General features: G+C 39.9%; 1 protein-coding gene across 5 annotated transcripts in view; it reads right to left on the reverse strand.

Annotated features, from left to right (window-relative positions):
* Window positions 1-27,001, reverse strand: part of LOC139764667 (uncharacterized) — a 190,828-nt gene that overhangs the window by 145,826 nt on the left and 18,001 nt on the right. The window contains exons 3-5 of one of the 5 annotated variants that reach the window (XM_071691537.1): window positions 24,130-24,278; window positions 16,673-16,732; window positions 4,412-4,471 (exon numbers count right to left, since the gene is read on the reverse strand). In XM_071691537.1, the coding sequence (XP_071547638.1) occupies window positions 4,412-4,471; window positions 16,673-16,732; window positions 24,130-24,278 (269 nt within the window). Of the gene's footprint in view, window positions 1-4,411; window positions 4,472-16,672; window positions 16,733-17,582; window positions 17,610-24,129; window positions 24,279-27,001 lie in introns of all 5 variants that reach the window. The other 4 variants (XM_071691539.1, XM_071691540.1, XM_071691538.1 and 1 more) reach the window with 4 other exon arrangements.

Here is a 27,001-nt window from a genome sequence, read left to right on the forward strand (position 1 = left end):
CCACACAACAGGTGGCTCAACAGTACACCTGCCACACAACAGGTGGCTCAACAGTACACCTGCCACACAACAGGTGGCTCAACAGTACACCTGCCACACAACAGGTGGCTCAACAGTACACCTGCCACACAACAGGTGGCTCAACAGTACACCTGCCACACAACAGGTGGCTCAACAGTACACCTGCCACACAACAGGTGGCTCAACAGTACATTTGCCACACAACAGGTGGCTCAACAGTACATTTGCCACACAACAGGTGGCTCAACAGTACACCTGCCACACAACAGGTGGCTCAACAGTACATTTGCCACACAACAGGTGGCTCAACAGTACACCTGCCACACAACAGGTGGCTCAACAGTACACCTGCCACACAACAGGTGGCTCAACAGTACACCTGCCACACAACAGGTGGCTCAACAGTACATTTGCCACACAACAGGTGGCTCAACAGTACATTTGCCACACAACAGGTGGCTCAACAGTACACCTGCCACACAACAGGTGGCTCAACAGTACACCTGCCACACAACAGGTGGCTCAACAGTACACCTGCCACACAACAGGTGGCTCAACAGTACATTTGCCACACAACAGGTGGCTCAACAGTACACCTGCCACACAACAGGTGGCTCAACAGTACACCTGCCACACAACAGGTGGCTCAACAGTACATTTGCCACACAACAGGTGGCTCAACAGTACACCTGCCACACAACAGGTGGCTCAACAGTACACCTGCCACACAACAGGTGGCTCAACAGTACATTTGCCACACAACAGGTGGCTCAACAGTACACCTGCCACACAACAGGTGGCTCAACAGTACATTTGCCACACAACAGGTGGCTCAACAGTACACCTGCCACACAACAGGTGGCTCAACAGTACACCTGCCACACAACAGGTGGCTCAACAGTACACCTGCCACACAACAGGTGGCTCAACAGTACACCTGCCACACAACAGGTGGCTCAACAGTACACCTGCCACACAACAGGTGGCTCAACAGTACATTTGCCACACAACAGGTGGCTCAACAGTACATTTGCCACACAACAGGTGGCTCAACAGTACATTTGCCACACAACAGGTGGCTCAACAGTACACCTGCCACACAACAGGTGGCTCAACAGTACACCTGCCACACAACAGGTGGCTCAACAGTACACCTGCCACACAACAGGTGGCTCAACAGTACACCTGCCACACAACAGGTGGCTCAACAGTACACCTGCCACACAACAGGTGGCTCAACAGTACACCTGCCACACAACAGGTGGCTCAACAGTACACCTGCCACACAACAGGTGGCTCAACAGTACACCTGCCACACAACAGGTGGCTCAACAGTACATTTGCCACACAACAGGTGGCTCAACAGTACATTTGCCACACAACAGGTGGCTCAACAGTACACCTGCCACACAACAGGTGGCTCAACAGTACACCTGCCACACAACAGGTGGCTCAACAGTACACCTGCCACACAACAGGTGGCTCAACAGTACACCTGCCACACAACAGGTGGCTCAACAGTACACCTGCCACACAACAGGTGGCTCAACAGTACATTTGCCACACAACAGGTGGCTCAACAGTACATTTGCCACACAACAGGTGGCTCAACAGTACACCTGCCACACAACAGGTGGCTCAACAGTACATTTGCCACACAACAGGTGGCTCAACAGTACACCTGCCCAAATTTCTGAGCTAAACTGAAATCAACTATAAGTGAACAGCAGCCACTGTCGGGTGGTAGCAAGTGATTAAGTGTTCCAAGTGAGCCAGATGAACGAAACAGATCCAATTTTCCTTTATTTGATCATGCAAACTATTCATGATGGTACATGGACACTCTGGATAGAACAGTGATTCTTCTGGTGAGAGAAGGAAGTACACCACCCAATATGTCTTCAAACGTGGCATTTATCTACCAACTACAGTAAAGAGTGTAGGTTACCTCTTCCAGAGATACTGCACTCAACTGAGGCTAGTAGGGTACTACTCTCCTCAATGGATCCATGAGCTTTCTAGCAAACTGATCTATAATGGCAATTTTCATTATAAAAGAAAAAAGGAAGAAAAAAGCATATGATTAAAGATCACAGCAATTTTTTTGTTGGGTGGTTACGAAACTTTAAACTGCAACTCGGCACTGAAAAATGTTCTTCTATCCCCGTTACCTCAGCTTCTGCTTCCCAGAACTGGCTGCCTGTGTGCCACTGCCTTTAGCAGGGCCACATAACATTTGGCAACCCATTGCATCATATGATATCAGTGTAACTTTTAGTGACAAGGGCAAGTTGTGACATCTGTTTCTTTTCCTCCACATCTAGGCTTTGTAACTACCTTCTGTCTTTTCTAACAGCATTGACCATTTAGTTTTTCAAATCCATTTTTTCCTAGGCTTTGGAACTTTACCTTCTTCTGTCTCTTCTCATCCTATGCTTTGGAAATCTTTTCCGTTTTCTGTCTTTTCTAACTCCTTTGACCTGTTGCAGCTTTTCCAATTCTTTTATATTTTTTGACCTCTTATATTTCACTTATGAACTGGCTCTGTTTGCAAACAGATAAAAAGCAATCGGCAAGTACCAACACTCCATGCCCATATTCACCTTTATTTATAACAATGCTATCAAACAAACTTAATCTACATCAAACTACAACCATCAACTCCAAATCTAAACAGTCAATAGAACTGTCAAATTCATATGATATCTTTAATACTTAGGATCCCCCCTTTCCCCAAGAATATGGTCTAGAGAAAATTTCTACACTTCTAAATCTGGCCAGTTCCCAAGCTGGACAAGCTGAGTTATGATGTAATCTTATAATGATTCATCAATAAAACTTATGTAAACCAAGCTTCCAGTTTGAAGTGATATATCAAGAAATGCTTGAAGACAAAAAATAGTTTCAGGACAAAGAATCAACACAGAAAAATGGAAAATAAGAGCTATCTTTCTCAATTTGATCATAGAATTCTGATAAATTTAGTAGACTTTGATGTATCTTTAAAAAGTACAAAAGTCTAGGCTTGAGGAGATACGACATTAACTTTCTCTTTTTGCCTAACCAATAATGTGGAGCCATCAGCTACCTCAATTAGCACACATGTCAACATAAAGCCATTAACATTTTACAAGTTCCAACATTCATTCAGCAAGAGAAAACTAAAAATCTCCACTAATCAGTTTTTTCACAGTCCATAATACAATGCATCCTCCCAAACCAATGCAACTGGTGGGTAAGGGTGTTGGGCATGGGACGTACAATATTCTGATTTTAAAAAAAACTATATCTTCCCAAACCTGAACTTCTTAGTCAGTGTTTGATATGTACCCGACCTTTTAGAAGAAAATTCCTACCCCATCAATAGCACTAAATCCCAGTAAGGTGTCCTTTCTTTTTCCTGTTGCCTGGAGCAAACCCAAACACCATAAAGTCTTCAAAATGGAGGATCCAGCACTCAGAATGACTAAGTTCAGATAGATGCACTGTATCATCTATGGAACAGACTAAATGCTTTTTCTCAAGTACTCTTAATAAATGTCTACTATACTTTTTAGTTTCATTCTGTTGTTTCAAACTCTCATGCATGAAAAAAAGTGGAAAACGTGGCATCATATAACAAGGTACAAAGAAGTTACAAAGTAGTTTTGAAGCTATGGTATGATTATGATGCCAGCTATGAATAAAGATCTCTAATACAGCATTTTACAGCTATGTTTTTAATGGTTATCATTACAATACACATCCATTTGTACTCATGCTCTTAACATAAGTTCAGCAATGACATTCTACAAGATGGCTGAAACCCCATCAAAGTTTCTCTTAGGATTAACATGATATACTTACTGAATCTGAACCGTGACATTTTATGGTTCCATCCATGTGTAACAATCTTATATAATTCCCTTTAGATCCTGGATGAGAAAAATATCCACATGGGTCCTTAAGATGAATTACACTGATCACTTCCGGTGAAATGATCTTCCCAATCGCATGGTTAAGCAACAAGCAGTGTATTGTATGTGCCTCTACCAGGTGCCCATGAAGGTGCCACGTTCACAAAACATCACGAATACGAGTGATGTGGCATGCAAATGGCATTCTTGTGTTAAATATGCATAACTTTTACTCAAACGAGTTTCAACCAATGGCAAATACAAATATGGAACACTTACGAGAAGTAACTTTTTCACCTTCGCAACAGTATTTGCATAATTCAATATGCAACTATATTTCCACAAAATACTTGTGTGCATCAAATTGTTTAGAATATGTTACATTAGTAAAACAAATATAACATTGTGACAGCTGACATGTTTCAATTCATTCCAAGCAGAGCATTAGTGTGTTTAACGGAAAGCAAGCACAAGCTAACAGTCCACCTACTCACACTGGCTGTTGAGATATGGCCTCCCCTAGGTCCGTAAATGCTCCAGATAACCTCCTATACCTGTGGATTAATCAACCATTGCATAAACAGCCCAATCCTTACACCAGCAAAACACATCATACAATGAAGTTGGCTCTAAACCAGTATTTTCATTTTTCAAGATTTGCATCCTGTTCATCATCTTCAGTTCTGTATGGGTGATGGAGGTAGAAAAAATACCAATACTGTTTGACAGTCAATGGATTTTCTTATATCAAAAAATGAGAGAAACAGACATTTCAGAAAAAGATACTAAATTAATGAGGAAACTGAAAAATGTATCTTATTGAAGACAGAATTTATGAACCACAAATAAAGTATGTAATCTCCCAGGAAGAACTTTTACCAAATACAAAAGCTACATGAGTAACGTAACTGTTCACAAGGACAGAAATTCTTAAATTAGCTAACCATAACAAAATCAATAATGCTTAACACTCCATTATTACCAAATGTAATCATCAAAACAATCAACAATCAGATATATAGAATCTTTATTAGGAAAGTAAGTAATTGTCACCAACACAGTAACAGCAATAAGGAACACAACAAACACTACCAACAAGAACACACTTAGATATTTCTACTGCAGAAAAGAAAATGCAAAAAGAACCAACAATCAGACTACATATCAAAATCCAAATGAAAGTTTACGCAAAAGTTCCGAATTTGTGAAAAGCTATCCCTTCCAAATATGGAAATCTTTGAGCTATGGGAAATGAGAAAGCCCTCTTTTCTCCAGAAATACTAAGTTAAACCCCATGATGACCATTTATCCCCATGAACAAGATCACCTTGCACAAACCACTCACCATTGTCTCATGGCAAAAGTCATGAGCTCCAACTGAATTAAGTGAATACAGCTAAACTCTTTGTTCCCACAAAATTAAACGGGGAGGCAGGAACAGAAAAAGAGGAGTTTATTCTAGGTACTGGTCTTCTCTGTAGTAAGATATAGCTTTTCGTGCTGAAAAAATCTTTCTAAATGGTACCCATCAGTAAACGAGTCATGAAGACAAGTATGGAAATCCTTAAACTTACTGTAGAAACAATGAATTAAAAAGCAGTGGGTCAAAAACAGATGCCTAGCAAACCCTCCAAAATCTTCCAAAGGAACTGTCCAAAAAAATCCAGAACCAGTTAATGGAGAAAAGCAAAACAAAAAGGCCAGCATAACTCTACATCACTCTATGAACAATCCCCTCAAGAGGATACTCAGAAAGTATAGACTGAAGGCCACCAATTCAACATCATGGGCCTGGGTGACCGAAACAAGCTGAGACTAATGTTTCTTGCAGAGGAAATTTGGAGCTACACAGGACAATATAAAGATTTCCAATGCATCTGACTTTGGAATCCAGACAGGCTTTCAAGGAGCTAACTGGACAGACATTGTTATGAATATCCCCTTCTTTCCACCTGGAAATAATGTTTTCTCCTCTTGGTGAAAAGTGAGAAGGTTCTTGGGATTAGACATGGAATGACCCACACTTGGAGTCCCTAGGTTAGGGTGATAAGGAACAGGAACTTGTAAAATGTGGCTTTAATAGGAAAACTATTTAAGATGGTATCAAATAGCACAAGATCAATCTACTAACCAAAAGAACAAGAAAAGCTGTACAGCTGAGGTTTGGGGGTCATTCAAGGATATGAGGAACACAGCCGTTTATCAATTGTGGGACTACTACCATCTATTTCAAAGCCATCCCAAAGGGACTGTTGAAATGCAGATTTGTAGGATGCTAGGATGCTAACAGCCTTACTCTGGTCATGAAACCAAAAAGGAAAGCAGCAGAGGCATAAACTCTCTGAGAGGGTGACTCAGGAATCTGTTTCAAAAACCTCTTAAAAGGTCCTCCACACAGACTTGGTACTGGTACCTTCAGGAGAATTTATACAAGGAACATCATTAGCAATGAGGTTACCATACTGGTGTCTACAGTCTGAGAAGAGAGATTCCAGACTTGTAATACCTAGGACTAAGCATTTAAACCTACTTAAGAATATGAAACAATATGTGAAGAGGAATCAGAACTTGAATCTGGTAATAATGCCAAAGTGGAAATCAAGGCTGTCTCCTCTAAGGCAATACCACTGTAGTCACTGAACCCTGTAAAAATTAAGTTTCTGAGAAACTTGAGAACATAAACTTGCTGAAGGGAAGAGTATGAACAAGGTCATTCCACTGGTGCCAAACGACAGTGAGGGATCTGTATCATAATCATATCAATTCTTTCACCGGAGATATATACATAATGGAGGGATTGCACTGAAGCTGGTGGCGAGAGGTATTGGTTAAAAAACTTACAGTGAGGACCCACCTAAACACTGTCTGTCATAAGGGTGTTTGTGATGACAGGAACATGGACTAGGCTAGAGCATGTACCCACTTGCTGCAAACAATACAAGAGAATTTTGCTAACATTGGTAAGGTAAGCTCCAATACTATTAAAAACATCTCTACTGTGGTGTCCAGGAGAGGAAAAGATTGGCTAGCGATAGTGATATCAAGTGATATCAAGAGGAAGAGATTTGAAATTCCAAGGACCTGTATGTACATAATCCTACAATGAGTGACAACCCTAACCTTATCAGAGGTGTATGTCCAAACTGGAAGATCGTAAATGGGTAAAATATGAGCAGAATGGATTAAAGATTGACCCAAAATGATTAAAAGAAATGTTTCCTAAGTTTATCTGGCACTAAGTACAAATGATTCCTGGGAAAATCTATTCATGAAGAGGATGATTACTTTAGTCTAACTTAAGCTACATGAACCCTGCAACTGTCAGAAGAAATGAGCCTCTTGGAAACAAATTATTTTTTTGTGTGAAAGTTAACTTGATACTGGGATCTGTCTTGTGAGAAGTATAGGCAGATGAATCTCAGGGTTAGTATGAGATTCAACTTATCTTGGGTCACCAGAAAACCGATGTCCAGTTGAACATGAAAAATGTCTAAATGACCCTTGCATTCATTTACTCAATGAGGTTGTGACTGAGGGGTCATCCAAGTATATAAGGGTGTTCACTGTCCAGGGAGAATGAAGGAAAGAACTGACAGTTTATAGTAAACAGATAAAAAATGTTTATGCAAGGAATAAGCCCACAAGAATGGTTGTGAACTGCCAAGTCTTCTCTTCCACCCTGGAGCCCCTAAGTACTTTCTGAACATGGAGGATATACAGAAAAAGCAGCATAATCCAGTAAGTCAAAGCTTACTAGGATGTCTGAGATTGGTGGTCGACCTGCACCACTTTAAAACAATGAATCTGAGGAAAATCAACGGATCAAGGATCATTCACTTCCAGAATGAGTTCTTTACTCTGCAAGGAGGTTTGAATAAACTGGCCCTATTGAAAGTTCAACAACTTTCTCTGGGTCATATTGCGGATGTGAACTGTGATCTATTTCGGAAACCTACCATGGCTGAGCTCCCTTTGTCATTAAACCTGTCTTCAAGGCAAAGAACATTAGCAGAAGCCTCTGAAAACACTGTGCTACAGTTGCCCTCTGCCAGTGGCATGTTAAGGGTGAGGCACAAAAGAATAAGAAGCAGCACTGGAGTCCACCAGTTATGGAAACTTTGCCATGGCCACCCCTTGAGGGATAGAAAGATGGAAAGAAAGTAGTGCTCTGGAAATCTTTTTTATTCTTCCATGAAATTCTCTATATAAAGTGGTCGCATCTTAAGAAGCAGAATACCCAATGTAAGGCATGTTCAGTAATGATCAAAGGCAAACTTCTAGAACCACAGCATGGCTGGCAGTGGATCTTACTAAAAGGATCATTTAAAAGCAAGATACCACTCCAGGTAATTCAAAGGCATATAAACAGATACACTGCATATAACACCAAAGGTAAAACCATCTGATCAACCACCTTCCCATGATAAATGCACTTTTCCTTTCTTTTTCTTTATATGTATTTGCCATTTCCCACATTAGTGAGGTAGCGTCAAGAACAGATGACTTAGCCCTAGGGGGAAAATCCTCACTTGGCCCTCTTCTCTGTTCCTTCATTTGGAAAATTAAAACAGGAGGGGAAGACTTCTTGCTCCCCACTCCCACCCCTTTTAGTCACTTTCTGCAACATGCAGGGAATACATGGGAAGTACTCTTTCTCCTCTATCCCAAAGAACAAACGATTATTAAATGCACTTATATGTGCAAAGGGAGGAAAAGAAGAACTACCACTTGTAAACAAACCCAGATCATAGGGGCCCCTTCATATTTTTTTTTTTTTTTTTTTTTTTTTATACTTTGTCGCTGTCTCCCGCGTTTGCGAGGTAGCGCAAGGAAACAGACGAAAGAAATGGCCCAACCCCCCCCCCCATACACATGTACATACACACGTCCACACACGCAAATATACATACCTACACAGCTTTCCATGGTTTACCCCAGACGCTTCACATGCCTTGATTCAATCCACTGACAGCACGTCAACCCCTGTATACCACATCGCTCCAATTCACTCTATTCCTTGCCCTCCTTTCACCCTCCTGCATGTTCAGGCCCCGATCACACAAAATCTTTTTCACTCCATCTTTCCACCTCCAATTTGGTCTCCCTCTTCTCCTCGTTCCCTCCACCTCCGACACATATATCCTCTTGGTCAATCTTTCCTCACTCATTCTCTCCATGTGCCCAAACCATTTCAAAACACCCTCTTCTGCTCTCTCAACCACGCTCTTTTTATTTCCACACATCTCTCTTACCCTTACGTTACTTACTCGATCAAACCACCTCACACCACACATTGTCCTCAAACATCTCATTTCCAGCACATCCATCCTCCTGCGCACAACTCTATCCATAGCCCACGCCTCGCAACCATACAACATTGTTGGAACCACCATTCCCTCAAACATACCCATTTTTGCTTTCCGAGATAATGTTCTCGACTTCCACACATTTTTCAAGGCTCCCAAAATTTTCGCCCCCTCCCCCACCCTATGATCCACTTCCGCTTCCATGGTTCCATCCGCTGCCAGATCCACTCCCAGATATCTAAAACACTTCACTTCCTCCAGTTTTTCTCCATTCAAACTTACCTCCCAATTGACTTGACCCTCAACCCTACTGTACCTAATAACCTTGCTCTTATTCACATTTACTCTTAACTTTCTTCTTCCACACACTTTACCAAACTCAGTCACCAGCTTCTGCAGTTTCTCACATGAATCAGCCACCAGCGCTGTATCATCAGCGAACAACAACTGACTCACTTCCCAAGCTCTCTCATCCCCAACAGACTTCATACTTGCCCCTCTTTCCAGGACTCTTGCATTTACCTCCCTAACAACACCATCCATAAACAAATTAAACAACCATGGAGACATCACACACCCCTGCCGCAAACCTACATTCACTGAGAACCAATCACTTTCCTCTCTTCCTACACGCACACATGCCTTACATCCTCGATAAAAACTTTTCACTGCTTCTAACAACTTGCCTCCCACACCATATATTCTTAATACCTTCCACAGAGCATCTCTATCAACTCTATCATATGCCTTCTCCAGATCCATAAATGCTACATACAAATCCATTTGCTTTTCTAAGTATTTCTCACATACATTCTTCAAAGCAAACACCTGATCCACACATCCTCTACCACTACTGAAACCGCACTGCTCTTCCCCAATCTGATGCTCTGTACATGCCTTCACCCTCTCAATCAATACCCTCCCATATAATTTACCAGGAATACTCAACAAACTTATACCTCTGTAATTTGAGCACTCACTCTTATCCCCTTTGCCTTTGTACAATGGCACTATGCACGCATTCCGCCAATCCTCAGGCACCTCACCATGAGTCATACATACATTAAATAACCTTACCAACCAGTCAACAATACAGTCACCCCCTTTTTTAATAAATTCCACTGCGATACCATCCAAACCTGCTGCCTTGCCGGCTTTCATCTTTCGCAAAGCTTTTACTACCTCTTCTCTGTTTACCAAATCATTTTCCCTAACCCTCTCACTTTGCACACCACCTCGACCAAAACACCCTATATCTGCCACTCTGTCATCAGACACATTCAACAAACCTTCAAAATACTCATTCCATCTCCTTCTCACATCACCACTACTTGTTATCACCTCCCCATTTACGCCCTTCACTGAAGTTCCCATTTGCTCCCTTGTCTTACGCACCCTATTTACCTCCTTCCAGAACATCTTTTTATTCTCCCTAAAATTTACTGATAGTCTCTCACCCCAACTCTCATTTGCCCTTTTTTTCACCTCTTGCACCTTTCTCTTGACCTCCTGTCTCTTTCTTTTATACTTCTCCCACTCAATTTCATTTTTTCCCTGCAAAAATCGTCCAAATGCCTCTCTCTTCTCTTTCACTAATACTCTTACTTCTTCATCCCACCACTCACTACCCTTTCTAAACAGCCCACCTCCCACTCTTCTCATGCCACAAGCATCTTTTGCGCAATCCATCACTGATTCCCTAAATACATCCCATTCCTCCCCCACTCCCCTTACTTCCATTGTTCTCACCTTTTTCCATTCTGTACACAGTCTCTCCTGGTACTTCCCCACACAGGTCTCCTTCCCAAGCTCACTTACTCTCACCACCTTCTTCACCCCAACATTCACTCCTCTTTTCTGAAAACCCATACTAATCTTCACCTTAGCCTCCACAAGATAATGATCAGACATCCCTCCAGTTGCACCTCTCAGCACATTAACATCCAAAAGTCTCTCTTTCGCACGCCTGTCAATTAACACGTAATCCAATAACGCTCTCTGGCCATCTCTCCTACTTACATAAGTATACTTATGTATATCTCGCTTTTTAAACCAGGTATTCCCAATCATCAATCCTTTTTCAGCACATAAATCTACAAGCTCTTCACCATTTCCATTTACAACACTGAACACCCCATGCATACCAATTATTCCCTCAACTGCCACATTACTCACCTTTGCATTCAAATCACCCATCACTATAACCCGGTCTCGTGCATCAAAACCGCTAACACACTCATTCAGCTGCTCCCAAAACACTTGCCTCTCATGATCTTTCTTCTCATGCCCAGGTGCATATGCACCAATAATCACCCACCTCTCTCCATCAACTTTCAATTTTACCCATATTAATCGAGAATTTACTTTCTTACATTCTATCACATACTCCCACAACTCCTGTTTCAGGAGTATTGCTACTCCTTCCCTTGCTCTTGTCCTCTCACTAACCCCTGACTTCACTCCCCAGACATTTCCAAACCACTCTTCCCCTTTACCCTTGAGCTTCGTTTCACTCAGAGCCAAAACATCCAGGTTCCTTTCCTCAAACATACTACCTATCTCTCCTTTTTTCACATCTTGGTTACATCCACACACATTTAGGCACCCCACTCTGAGCCTTCGAGGAGGATGATCACTCCCCGCGTGACTCCTTCTTCTGTTTCCCATTTTAGAAAGTTAATACAAGGAGGGGAGGATTTCCGGCCCCCCGCTCCCGTCCCCTCTAGTCGCTTTCTACGACACGCGAGGAATACGTGGGAAGTATTCTTTCACCCCCATCCCCAGGGATAATATACATATACATATACATACACACACACGCACACACACACACACACACGCACACACACACACACACATACATATATATACATATGAAAAATGTAAGAAACAATTTAGAAAACAAACTTTTAGCTTGAAATGAATGAAAAAATGAATGTCACATAATGGTTCAACCTCTGGCTATGGAAAAGGAAATGTACAATTTATTCACACAAACGTCAATAGCAGTTCTCATCAATTTCACCACTGTATCAATAAGCTTCAATATATGAGACATTAATTGAAAGGAACAACTTATACATTTGTTCCCCACATGGAAAAGCATCAATAAACTTGTATCTTATATATATGTGAAAAAATCACAGATGAAGGGCGCAAAAAGCAGATAAAAGCCAGAGGCAGTTCACTAAATCTGCACTCCAACTTAAAACATAAGATTTGTTCCTTGGGAAAGACAGCAGCAAACAACAGTTTGTGCAAAGTGATATTGTCATTAGGGATACATGATGGGATTACCCTACAAGTAATAATTGGGATTTGGCATTGTCATGCCCAAAGAGAGAATGGCTCCCTCATTTTCGATACTCAATGATTGAATTCTTTTAGAAAAAAAAACTAATAATCACGAATACAAAGGATCAATACACAGCAGAGGTATTTAAGCAAAAACTACTAAAGTAAGATTGAAAGGCAAAACAAAAGTGACAGCCCAACATTAATTCGTTCATGACAGCGAAAGAGAATGGCAAATCCTACTCTTGTAAGAATCACCTGTGGCTGTTTCAATGCTACTGTATACAGTATGTTACCATCAAGCATGCCATCAAAAACATTCACACAAGCTCATGTTTAAATGCACTATTGCATGGCTATCTGAAAATATGGTCAACTAATGTGTTTCATTCAAGAGTATAGAAGCAAAAACGTGCAGAACACTTGCATGTAAAAGTAATGCATATCCACGAGTTTTCAACGATATTCCTTGGTTTTTGAAATCACAATTCAGGACATGTAAACAATTATAAGAATGTTCTGTATTTGGAGTGTATGAGAGTAAATGCACTTAAACAATCTACACATTCATGTACATGAGTGTACGCATCTGCATATAATTCTCTTGAACAGTGTATGTGTGTTTATAAATAAATGTAAGTTAGTTGTTTTATACAATCTACGTATTTGTGCATCGGTGTAACTATCTATCTGCAAAGTACAGGAGGGGGGGTTCTACACTTGCCGGGCCTTTTCACTCATACTCTCTAATGCATTTCTTCCTATCACCTCTCCTTGCACTAACTTCGGCACTTTCAGAGAACTGTTAGCTTTTAACATTCATAATGTAATTTAGAAACCTCACAGTTATAATCATGCTTTCTGTCCCTCTCCTAATACAGAGAAATTTGAAAATACTAATGCCTCTCTGTAAACAAGTTCCCTTACCTCAAGAATCGTCCTTGATGCCCTCTACTAAACCTTTACTATGTGTTTCTTCAAGTGGGGAGGTCAAATTGTAATGAAAAACTCTACTTTTCATTTAATATATGTAGTACACATTAAATGAATATTTCTTTATCAATAACTGCATACACCTTACATACCAACTGATGAATATTTTGCACTGTTAGTAACAAAATAAGGCTCTGGTGACAGAGCAGTTATCAAATCCCATGCCCCTTTCCCATGTATATTCATTTGATATCTAAATGATTATAATCATAACATTTCTGCTCATTGAATTCCGTTATCACTTTGCACGAGGTCAGGTTGAATTTTATCAATAATGATATTGGGTGACACTGCAGAACTGATGATTTTTGCGGTGCATTGGTTTAGAAATCTACAGTCTCTAGCAGTTTTAGCACTGTGCAAAACCATTTTGGGCATTGGATGTTTGCAAAGTTTTATTTGCACTTATGGTGCCCTGTGATTTCAATACTGGTAATTTACAGCCTCCCAAGCCTACCATACTGATAAGGATCGAAGTTTTTATATCTCACTGATAATTGGTGATTGATTTTGGAATGTTTGCGCGGAAGGGTCTAGTGCTACTGTAAACATACGAGTGTTGTTGCTAAGCAGCCTGTGATTATTCTGAGTATCAAGAAATTTGCAAATCTGTGGAGAATACTGATATGTGAGGTTTGCAAATGTGTTGCCGTTCAGAGAATGTTATGCTAGATTTGCAGATTTGCTATATTCATTTTTGACAGAGTGGATGACCAGGAAACTGAAAGGTTGAGTAGAAAGAAGTGAATGATCTGTTTGAAGAGGATACCGTAGTTTTTTAAGGATATATTTAAACTCTCCTATGGGAGGCTCTTACACTGAACAGGGGCTGACAGAAAATGGTCATTTCCATAATGTTGCAGCAATATAACAACATTCAACGATTAAGATACAAAATGTACCACAATATGTGGCACATTTACTTTCCTGTTAGTGGGTTTCAAAACATGTCAGTCAAAATAGATAAGTAAAATAATTACCTCTTTCCATGCTGGTGTAACTTGGACAAGTGGAAACTAAACGTGGATATACAAGTTAACAAGTCAAAAAATTGCTGATATCAACAACCAAACATAATCAAGATAAAGACAGAAAGCCAAAATCATGGACACTCGAGCACCTGACATAAGCCATAAGACCTGTTACCCTTCTCCTTTTTTTTCTCTTTTCCTTGCTTTCTCTTCCTCACTGCACTCCCACAAGCCATCCAACCCCTCCCTACTTCTTCAACCCCTGAAACCTTTCCCTCCAATCATCAATGAAAAGATAGCTTTGAGGCTTTGTCTCCAGCTATCTCTAACCCAATACTTTATGTTTTAAAGCCAAAGAAAAAAAACAGAAATGAAAATATGTTCCAAAAAATTCAATTCAGGGCAGGTGATGAACATTTCCTAGAGGAGGTCATGGCACTCCTGACCTCCCCCTAAATCCACCTACTAGTGCCAATTACTGGCTTTTGTGCTGAGATTTGTAATGCTGGGAGTGAATGTCATGTGTTGTATAATGCTGGGAGTGAATGTCATGTGTTGTATGAGATACCTGCAATGGTAAGTGCTGTGGTGAGTGGGAGTGGTTTGTTGTATGAGATACCTGCTATGGTTAGTGCTGTGGTGAGTGGGAGTGGTTTGTTGTATGAGATACATGCTATGGTTAGCGCTGTGGTGAGTGGGAGTGGTTTGTTGTACGAGATACCAGCTATGGTTAGTGTTGTGGTGAGTGGGAGTGGTCTGTTGTACGAGATACCTGCTATGGTTAGTGCTGTGGTGAGTGGGAATGGTTTGTTGTATGAGATACCTGCTATGGTTAGTGCTGTGGTGAGCGGGAAAAGTTGATCATTCAGGATTACAGAAAGGGTGCAGGTTCGACTCAAGTTTGTCCAGGGTTTGAGGGTTATGTTTTGAGTGAGCCTGTGTTCTAACTGCCTAAAGTAGGATGAAGACTTGTATTTCTAGTTTTACTCAAGTCACATCAGGGTGCTGTAATGTGATAACGAGGTCATCTGCACAGGAAAGGGCTTTCACACTATGGTCTTTAGGAGGTGATGGGAGGTCAAGCATTAATAGGTTAACAAAGTTTTGAGAAAGAACTGCTCCCTGGAGATTCATAGAAGGCAACTCAAGGGGGTGGGAGTGGGTGGTTGGAAACCCTCCCCTTCTTGCATTTCAATTTGTAAAATAGGAAACAGAAGGAGCCAGGCAGGAGTGTTCATTGTCCTCGAAGGCTCGGAATGAGATGTCCAAATGTGTGTGGATGTTAAGATAATTTTTATATATTTTCAAATCAATTTCTAAAAAAAAACTACTACTACTACTACTACTACCACCACCACCTTTATTAATGTGGGGAAATGGCGACCAAGTATGAAAAAAAGAGAGAAACATCTGAACATCAGTGTGTACAAGGGATGTCCCCATCTTACACCTTTTGAAGGGAGAATGGTGTTACAGGTGAACTGATATTTCATTATGCCATCTACATTTGCTTTATATCAATTCTAATAGGATTCCTTCAAAAAAAACAAAATACCATGAAAAAATCTTTAAAAATGAGGTGCGCATGTGTCTGATGACAACACAAATAAAAATAGAAAAGTTATCCTTGTCTTGCCTTTTCCTAATATGAGCTCAACAAAATAAGATCAGAATGATACTATACAGTGAATGTGCCAGCATAAGAACAAAGTACAATAAATTGCAGATGTAAGAAAAGTACAGTAATTCAGTGGAAACAATTAAGAAAGTTTAAAAGAAACAAGAACAGGCAAATCATGAACAAAAGTAATGTATACATAATGTGGACAAGGAAAATCAAATAAGACATGTGGAAGGAATCAATTTTACAAAAAATGTGAATATATTAATGAGTCTGTATAATACTTTCAACACATGGTATATCTAAAACAAACTTCATACATTCATACAAAACATGAATATCCACAAAAACTTAAAATATCCAAGACGCTGGTATGTGCTTCTATTGTGTGAGTCACTTAACATAAACTAAATGCATTAAGTCTTTATTTACATGCATGGGGAAAGATCTACAAAAAAAGCAAAGATACAAAGACTGGGATAATCATATAAAGAAACACAGTAGACAAAATAAAACCCATAGTCAAAGAAATGATGTTCATAGTTCTAAACAATGCTATAGGGTACTCACAGTGGTGCAGAAGACACAGCTTCATGTAACTCTGTGAAGACTTCATTAGCTTTCTGCACCCTGGCCACCACAGCAACATCCCGGCAGCATCATATAACATCCACCAAAGCCAACAGAAAAGAAAGGTGCACTAAAAAAAGTAGAAATACAGAATCTAGCAACTTACATAAAGAAGAAAGCACATCACTGAATATGAAAAAAAAGACGCTTATAATCAGGAGTATGGCAAGCTAGTCATTACAAAATTTACATAAAAAAAAAATTGAGTATCTGCATCCATTCATTATGTCAATTTACTAAATCATTAAAATCACAGTCAAGACAGCCAAACTGTCATAAAGCTACGTTCTTCAATATACTGCAGACAATAGCGATAATAGATATAAGGATCTGCTTTCTTCCCACATGCAACAAAAAGTTTTTGGCAATCAAAACTAAAGCATAACTGACACCCAGGAAATTCCAATCACATATTATCTAACACATTTCACAACAACACGTACATGGAGAATCACAAAGACAAAGTGACCTTCATAATTACTGTCACTGAAATATTATTGACTGTTGTAGCAAGTGTGATATCTGCTCCATTTCACTTATTTAGCTGCTGTTTAATGTGAGTAGAAAACTGGGCTGGAAATCAGTGAATCACACAGGGTTCTAAAAATGATGCCTTGAATGTAAACTGAAAATCATGAAACCTGTACCAACTAAGGAAATCTTTAATTAATGCTACATGAGAATATATTGTATTTACAACAAAGCAAATTTCAAGATACAAGCATAAACTTTCCTACAAAACACTATGGCAAGCCAATGATCTTAAAAAAGTCCAAAGTCCAAATCTTAGCCACATAAGAAGCATTAGTTACAAGTAAATGAAATCCTAAGTATGAAACTGTATACTCACACAGGTAAACTTTGGACATATTGAGTGCTAAAACAAGAGAAAATATGTAATACTATTAGAGTACAATATGTAGTAAGAAAAAATGTGTGTGGCAAAAATTGGACTATAAATAAAAGCTACATTTGTCAATAATTAAAATTACTTAATTTTTTTTTTTTTTTTTTTTTTTGTCGCTGTCTCCCGCGTTTGCAAGGTAGCGAAAATTACTTAATGATTTCATAAATCAAATTTATAGAGAATACATATTTTAGGTGCTAAATATAAAATAAAATTCATGCTGTCAAAATCAAGAGGTGCAGGCAGGCACAGATGTGTGTGTGTGTGTGTGTGTGTGTATATATATATATATATATATTATTTTTATATATATATATATATATATATATATATATATATATATACATATATATATGTGTACAGAATGGAAAAAGGTGAGAACAATGGAAGTAAGGGGAGTGGGGGAGGAATGGGATGTATTTAGTCAATCAGTGATGGATTGCGCAAAAGATGCTTGTGGCATGAGAAGAGTGGGAGGTGGGCTGTTTAGAAAGGGTAGTGTGTGGTGGGATGAAGAAGTAAGAGTATTAGTGAAAGAGAAGAGAGAGGCATTTGGACGATTTTTGCAGGGAAAAAATGCAATTGAGTGGGAGAAGTATAAAAGAAAGAGACAGGAGGTCAAGAGAAAGGTGCAAGAGGTGAAAAAAAGGGCAAATGAGAGTTGGGGTGAGAGACTATCAGTAAATTTTAGGGAGAATAAAAAGATGTTCTGGAAGGAGGTAAATAGGGTGCGTAAGACAAGGGAGCAAATGGGAACTTTAGTGAAGGGCGTAAATGGGGAGGTGATAACAAGTAGCGGTGATGTGAGAAGGAGATGGAATGAGTATTTTGAAGGTTTGTTGAATGTGTCTGATGACAGAGTGGCAGATATAGGGTGTTTTGGTCGAGGTGGTGTGCAAAGTGAGAGGGTTAGGGAAAATGATTTGGTAAACAGAGAAGAGGTAGTAAAAGCTTTGCGGAAGATGAAAGCCGGCAAGGCAGCAGGTTTGGATGGTATTGCAGTGGAATTTATTAAGAAAGGGGGTGACTGTATTGTTGACTGGTTGGTAAGGTTATTTAATGTATGTATGACTCATGGTGAGGTGCCTGAGGATTGGCGGAATGCGTGCATAGTGCCATTGTACAAAGGCAAAGGGGATAAGAGTGAGTGCTCAAATTACAGAGGTATAAGTTTGTTGAGTATTCCTGGTAAATTATATGGGAGGGTATTGATTGAGAGGGTGAAGGCATGTACAGAGCATCAGATTGGGGAAGAGCAGTGCGGTTTCAGAAGTGGTAGAGGATGTGTGGATCAGGTGTTTGCTTTGAAGAATGTATGTGAGAAATACTTAGAAAAGCAAATGGATTTGTATGTAGCATTTATGGATCTGGAGAAGGCATATGATAGAGTTGATAGAGATGCTCTGTGGAAGGTATTAAGAATATATGGTGTGGGAGGCAAGTTGTTAGAAGCAGTGAAAAGTTTTTATCGAGGATGTAAGGCATGTGTACGTGTAGGAAGAGAGGAAAGTGATTGGTTCTCAGTGAATGTAGGTTTGCGGCAGGGGTGTGTGATGTCTCCATGGTTGTTTAATTTGTTTATGGATGGGGTTGTAAGGGAGGTAAATGCAAGAGTCCTGGAAAGAGGGGCAAGTATGAAGTCTGTTGGGGATGAGAGAGCTTGGGAAGTGAGTCAATTGTTGTTCGCTGATGATACAGCGCTGGTGGCTGATTCATGTGAGAAACTGCAGAAGCTGGTGACTGAGTTTGGTAAAGTGTGTGGAAGAAGAAAGTTGAGAGTAAATGTGAATAAGAGCAAGGTTATTAGGTACAGTAGGGGTGAGGGTCAAGTCAATTGGGAGGTGAGTTTGAATGGAGAAAAACTGGAGGAAGTGAAGTGTTTTAGATATCTGGGAGTGGATCTGTCAGCGGATGGAACCATGGAAGCGGAAGTGGATCATAGGGTGGGGGAGGGGGCGAAAATTTTGGGAGCCTTGAAAAATGTGTGGAAGTCGAGAACATTATCTCGGAAAGCAAAAATGGGTATGTTTGAGGGAATAGTGGTTCCAACAATGCTGTATGGTTGCGAGGCGTGGGCTATGGATAGAGATGTGCGCAGGAGGATGGATGTGCTGGAAATGAGATGTTTGAGGACAATGTGTGGTGTGAGGTGGTTTGATCGAGTAAGTAACGTAAGGGTAAGAGAGATGTGTGGAAATAAAAAGAGCGTGGTTGAGAGAGCAGAAGAGGGTGTTTTGAAATGGTTTGGGCACATGGAGAGAATGAGTGAGGAGAGATTGACCAAGAGGATATATGTGTCGGAGGTGGAGGGAACGAGGAGAAGAGGGAGACCAAATTGGAGGTGGAAAGATGGAGTGAAAAAGATTTTGTGTGATCGGGGCCTGAACATGCAGGAGGGTGAAAGGAGGGCAAGAAATAGAGTGAATTGGAGTCATGTGGTATACAGGGGTTGACGTGCTGTCAGTGGATTGAAGCAAGGCATGTGAAGCGTCTGGGGTAAACCATGGAAAGCTGTGTAGGTATGTATATTTGCGTGTGTGGACGTGTGTATGTACATGTGTATGGGGGGGGGGGGGTTGGGCCATTTCTTTCGTCTGTTTCCTTGCGCTACCTCGCAAACGCGGGAGACAGCGACAAAGTATAAAAAAAAAAAAAAAAAAAAAAAAAAAAAAATATATATATATATATATATATATATATATATATATACATATATATATATATATATTTTTTTTTTTCCCAAAAGAAGGAACAGAGGGGGGCCAGGTGAGGATATTCCACAAAGGCCCAGTCCTCTGTTCTTAACGCTACCTCGCTATATATATATATATATATATATATATATATATATATATAAATATATATATATATATATATATATATATATATATATATATATATATATATATATATATATATATGCATGTGTGTTCATTATTAACCCTTTAGATGCTGGCCAGGTTAAAAAAAAAAAAATCTCCCAGGATAAGCAAAATCAAAATTTAACAAAAAATCAAACAGCCACAGCCATTCAAACTTGGTGTGTCACAGATACTGTAACCTTGGCAATAAGGTAGACATTCAAATCTTGGAGCAATGCACCCAATTTTAAAATCTAGTACGTACCAAGCAAACTAAGACATCATCCTCTACTTTCATGTAGAACCTTCCCAGGAATATATATGTACAGCAAACGGACAGTACATAACCAGAGGGGAAGGCAGGTGACATATAGCATCTGCACATGCTTTCTCAAAAGTAATGTCCTAATCACACATGTATGGGGAATTTGAAAACATATAGGTATATCGTAAGCACTTCCTTGAAGTGCCCAGGTGACCTCTTCCAGCCAAAGCGATCTATGGGTAGTCAAGAGGCTTGTGGATTTTCATGCTGGCTTTCAATTTTTTGTGGGTGACATATGGCATTCATATACACCTCTAGAAAGTTCAGGTCTATTTAAATGTAAGTGGAAAATCTAATAATGTGCATATATGTACTCAGAAATGAAAACAAGGCTGCATACCTCACAAAACAAAGCACTTAGAAAATCAACAGATACTAATCATTAAACACATTCCATATCTGCACAACAAAACAAAATCACTTGCAACACAGCTTCACCTTAATGTTTTCAGCACTCAGTTCTTGAAATAGCAAAATACCCTTCTCATCCAAACCACTCTATACCTAAAGCATACATACGGAGCTGGTTTCTCCCTGCCTCATACGTACTCCACAATCTATACTCAAAAGATCCCCCCTCTCCTAACAAACACAACAATGATCTATCTATCTATGTCTCTGACACCTGTTCCAATTGGAACTCCCTTAAGGCTATAGCAAGTCTCTCCATAACTAGTGAACTTCACTGCCGCTGCTTAGCATTTAGTGTCTCGCCCTTAACAGGCCACTGGCAGAGGGCAACTCTAATGTTCCTAATGACTACTTCTATATTTTTCTCCTACCTACTGACTTACTTCTATCTTATTCTCCTATCTACTACTTCAACATAATGTTTCTACCTAATGCTCCTCCCTAAATGTTCCTACCTACTACCTCTATCTATTGCTCCTACCATTTTGCCAAAAGGCAAGTCTAACCCATAGTGTTAACCTCAGAAAAAAATAGTTACAAAGAATGAGCTGTGTGAGTTAAGTGTTGTTACGTGTTATGTATGACAAGGAGATATTGTATGTTTGTGGACTGAATGCCAAAAGTCTGCAAGAGAGAGGTAGAAAGAAAAAACAGCTACCTGGGTCAAGGGAGTGCAACCTGACAACCGCTGAAGTGCTGGCTCACTAAGCGGCTGTCACTAACCCTTCTGATACCCAGGCAGGTAGTACTGGTAATATACAATAACAGAATGTATGATTACCTAAATGACCTGACAACCATGCCACAACCACCCTCTCAAGAAGGTCTTTAAACAAACCCCTATCAAAAATACAAACAACTGAAGCTACTCTCCCAAGACATGCTGTCTACATTACAGAAACCACCCATTCAGCATTACAGACACATACTTGCTTCCTCAAACCAAAACTTCCACACTGAAATCACTATATACTTGCTCCTTGACTGTCTCATGCACATCCCACAATCACACACACAATCACATCACATTATTTGATCTTTGGTCCTGCCCAGTGGATATGGCTGGCTTCCTGAGCACAAGGGAGGCCCCTTAGTAAGGGATACTAGGGTAGTGTCTTTTCTTCTCTGCTTCATAAACTTATGAATTATTAGTACTTAATTCACAAACACAAAATCCCTCTCCATCTTTTGCATAATATTTGACAATATATAATTCATATAATTCTTTGAAAGCCTAATCAAGTTTCCTTTTTCCCTGGAGACAGGGAAATAAGAAAGCTTCTCCTGTATCTTATGGATGCCATGAGAGGTGAATAACGGGTGTGCAAGGGGGAATGGAAAATCTCCCCTCCTTGTACAGTGGTCACTTTCTAAAAGAAAGAAGAGAAGAGCCAACATTGCTTCCTAATGGCTCTGGCTGGGGTGTCGGAAGGTGTATGGATGTAACCAAGATACGAAACGAGAGATAGGTGGAAAACTGAGCATCTGACAAAGCACTCCAGTGTGACTATGTTCTGTCAATATTTTGTCTGTTGGGGGAGGTGGGATTTGTGAAAACATAATGCTGAAGAGGATAGGGGTGAGGAAATTGCTTTTGTATGGGGGTGGTGTTTGGTTATGGAATGGTTTGAGTGGAAGGGGCTAGACGCTTTGGCAAACAACATTGTGCTAAACATGTTGAGGTGAGACTACTGGTAGAATTTGGTTTTGTTGTGTGGTTGCTAAGAAGCTGGAAATTATTCCAAATGCTCTGTTTTGTATAGCTTGTACTTTTTCTTATGTTTGCTTTGGAAAGAGAGGACATCCAGGCAGATGAGGCTTAGTTTACAGTGAAGCACATGAACTGTCTGTAAAGGGTACAGAGGGATTCTTTTCTTCCTAAAACTAGTGCCTGTGGGTGTTCTGGGGTCATATAGTGTGTTTGTTGCCTCAAGTGTTCATATTTCCATCATGAGGAGGGAACTTCATGCGTGTGTCTTGTGATTCAATCCTATGACCAATTTTATGGAGCTCAAATAGCATTTAGATTGTCTGTCACCTCCATTGGCCAGGACCACATGTCATGAACTGTAGCGGTGATGCGTGTATGTCTGGGCAAGGCAGCTAAGTAGGGATCTGGTACCTTCTGTGTGGAAAAAGTATACTGTTTTCAGGGGTCTTGTGGCATGCTAAACCCACATCTGATATAAAGAAGACATGGGTGGTGTCCAGAGTTCAGGGCTCAATAGTATGACTCCTGTTTGTCTGAAGAACATAGTTTCAGATGGGCGTGTGTCTGGTGGAATGAATCTTAAGACTGAAATTGGGAATAGATGTTTAATGGTTACTGGGACACTTTGGTGCAAATTTGTTTCGTCAATGTTTGCTAAAAGTGAGCAGATCTCTGAGTATAGGTGCCTTTAGTGCTAGACTAAGGCAAACTTCATTTCTGTGAAGATTGGTACATGGTTATAAAACATTTGGAGGGGAAGGATTCAATGCCGATGCATCATATTAGGCACCAAGTATGATAAAGTGGGATTGTAATGAAGGGGCTTTTGTTTTGCTGTGCAGGTGTTATATTCATGTGATTGGAAAGCAGCTGGAGAATGCTCTGAGTGCCCTGATTTGGGTGGTCTGTAGATTTAAGTTTGCTTTTGACAGGGTGGGCAATGCTATTATAAACCAGATTAGAAAAAAAAAAAAAAACTAACCCTACAATGTTACCCACAAAAAGCCTTTGGTATCATAGCATGGGTTTACTTGTAACTGACTTATGGAATAATAATTCATTCGTTACCAGGAGGAAATGTCTCTTCTCAATCCTCAACAAGTCACAAAATACATTATCATTCATTCATCCTTATTGAAAAATTTAGACATGGCATATGGTAACATTTCGCCTGGAACTTACGGTTGAGATTCACGGACTGTCTTCATGGAGTTGTTGAAGTCCTCTGTAAACTCACGCCAAACAGTGATTCCCAGTCGACGCTTGAGATCCTGTGCATGTTTTACTTTAGATCCTAACACCTGCCGAAGGGTCTGGATTTCCTCCTCAGTCTGCCAAAATAAAATGAAAGTAAGCAGCAACAAATATCATTTCACGATATGTGACAAGGTTTATGAAAGCTAAGAGTGGCATAAACTTTAATAAAGTAAATCAGATATCTTGTCTCAAATGATTTACATTAGTCAATGTTGTACCAACAAATGATGTTTGTTGAAGTTTAAACATTCAAGTAATTTGCTATTTTTAGAATCAATTTCTTCAAATCTAACCACTCTGAACATGTATGAAAACTTATAAAGCAAGAAAAACTAATATATAAGCTGAAGGATTAATAGAAATGGCATCATGAATGTAAGTACCTAGGATATTAAACTGTGCTTGATGCACATGCACAAAGAAAAGCTGCTTTTTACTTCATTCGGTTAATATCCTAGGTACTTACAATTGTACAAGATAAACACATCAAAAAACTTGATAAACTTGTCCTTTCACCATATGAGAAAGTATGTTCTTGGAAACCTGCTATCAAAGCAGACATTCATTCACCAAAAGCTATATTCCCATTTAAATGTATATAACAGAAGGCAGCTGTATTCCAGGCCTTGGGTTTTGGGTTTCCTGTGTCTGTTTTTCAAACACAGTCACACAACTTATGTGATATGAACATATAAAAACAAACAGCTTTATAAAATACATAGGAATCAGAAAAATAAAACGTGTGCATAGGCTGACCTAATTAATCCATGGATGTTACAAATTTCAGTCAGTCTCTGGTCAACCTCATGTCTCTTTATTGTCTATTTTCACTTCTAAATAAAGAGGCCTACATCTTATATTGGCAACAGGGGTTGTACATGAGAAAGAACTAGCAGGTCTCTTGTAACTCACAATGACGGTCGGTCACTAATGATTATTATGACTCACAGTAAAGGTCAGCACGCTTGCAACTTATAACAATCATGACAGGAAGCACATATGGATAGAGAACAACACATTTAAACAGAGGCATGAGAATTAATATATGCAAAGCAAAGTGAAAACCAGTCATATGTATTGTAGGTGGTCCTCGCTACATCAACATGTACTGCAGAGTGAAAAGTAGGCCTAAGAGTACTTCAGGAGGTAAATTTGAATGGGTACTTTCAAGTGTAAGTGGAATTTTGCCTCATTTAAGAGATATACTGTCTGAAATTCACACACTTGTACCAGAGGATACTTGTATGCTCATACAGGGAAGATTTGGTGTACTGAATCTCATATATCACAACATAACTGAACAGAATCTTATATAGCATGAGGAGACATCATGGCTGAGAGAAGGACCAAGGATTATATATCTACCATACTACTTTAATGCAATGGCAATAATCGTAAGTGCTGTTCAATTACTTCTAAGAGCTGTAAAGAGTATGTAGTAGAGCAGCTGCCCAGTAAGACATCACCATTGTAATTCAAAATGCATTCTCTGAATCATACCACATCTTATGGGTCAGACTTGCAGGTTTTACTTTTTGTCAAGATAAAACTATGCTCTAGGACTAGATGTGATATCTTTAACTTACTTACATCATGTACCAATCCTTATTTTCCTTCTTGCCTTCACAAGCTCTTAACCTCTCTTTTTCACTATATTTCACATTTTCCATTCAAGTTATGGCCTTAATGAGGCTTTCTGTCCACAACTGGAGACTTTGGATAAGAAAGGTGAAAGAACCGAGACACAGGTATCAGTACAGCAGCATTAATGATTGGGAAAGAGCAGGTATGGGGGAAGGAAGACACTGTGAAGGAGAAGAATGAAGCAGAAATGCAAATAAAACATTTCTAGAAACTGATCTGGAGACTGACTGGCGAATGAGATGAAGAATGGAGGTTCGAGTCAATAGAAGCCAAAGGAAAGGGCAGACTGGGAAAAATGCTTGGGGCCCCACCCCTTAGGGTTGCCAATTCTTTTATCATTTTGTAGAAGAGTATTAGTAACATCACTATACATCAAGGTATTTTCATTGCAGCTTTGTGCATAAAACAGAATGAAACAAAGTGAAAATGTCTGACTTGCTTATAGGTCATCATTATCAAAAATCTCAAGGGCCCAAAATGATTTTTGTTCAGGACTCTATGGATGACCATGAGGCTAGAGTTGAATGAATCTGAATTGTGTGTCACTCCAAAGCAAATTTACAGTGACTTCTATGAATAATTTGCAACTACATATTTCTAATCCTAGTGAATAATTCATATTTTTTTTTTTGATTATACTTTGTCGCTGTCTCCCGCGTTTGCGAGGAAGCGCAAGGAAACAGACGAAAGAAATGGCCCAACCCCCCCCCCCCCATACACATGTATATACATACGTCCACACACGCAAATATACATACCTACACAGCTTTCCATGGTTTACCCCAGACGCTTCACATGCCTTGATTCAATCCACTGACAGCACGTCAACCCCGGTATACCACATCGCTCCAATTCACTCTATTCCTTGCCCTCCTTTCACCCTCCTGCATGTTCAGGCCCCGATCACACAAAATCTTTTTCACTCCATCTTTCCACCTCCAATTTGGTCTCCCTCTTCTCCTCGTTCCCTCCACCTCCGACACATATATCCTCTTGGTCAATCTTTCCTCACTCATTCTCTCCATGTGCCCAAACCACTTCAAAACACCCTCTTCTGCTCTCTCAACCACGCTCTTTTTATTTCCACACATCTCTCTTACCCTTACGTTACTCACTCGATCAAACCACCTCACACCACACATTGTCCTCAAAC

The sequence above is a fragment of the Panulirus ornatus genome, chromosome 50 (assembly GCF_036320965.1).
Source record: "Panulirus ornatus isolate Po-2019 chromosome 50, ASM3632096v1, whole genome shotgun sequence".
Taxonomy (NCBI): Eukaryota; Metazoa; Arthropoda; class Malacostraca; order Decapoda; family Palinuridae; genus Panulirus; species Panulirus ornatus.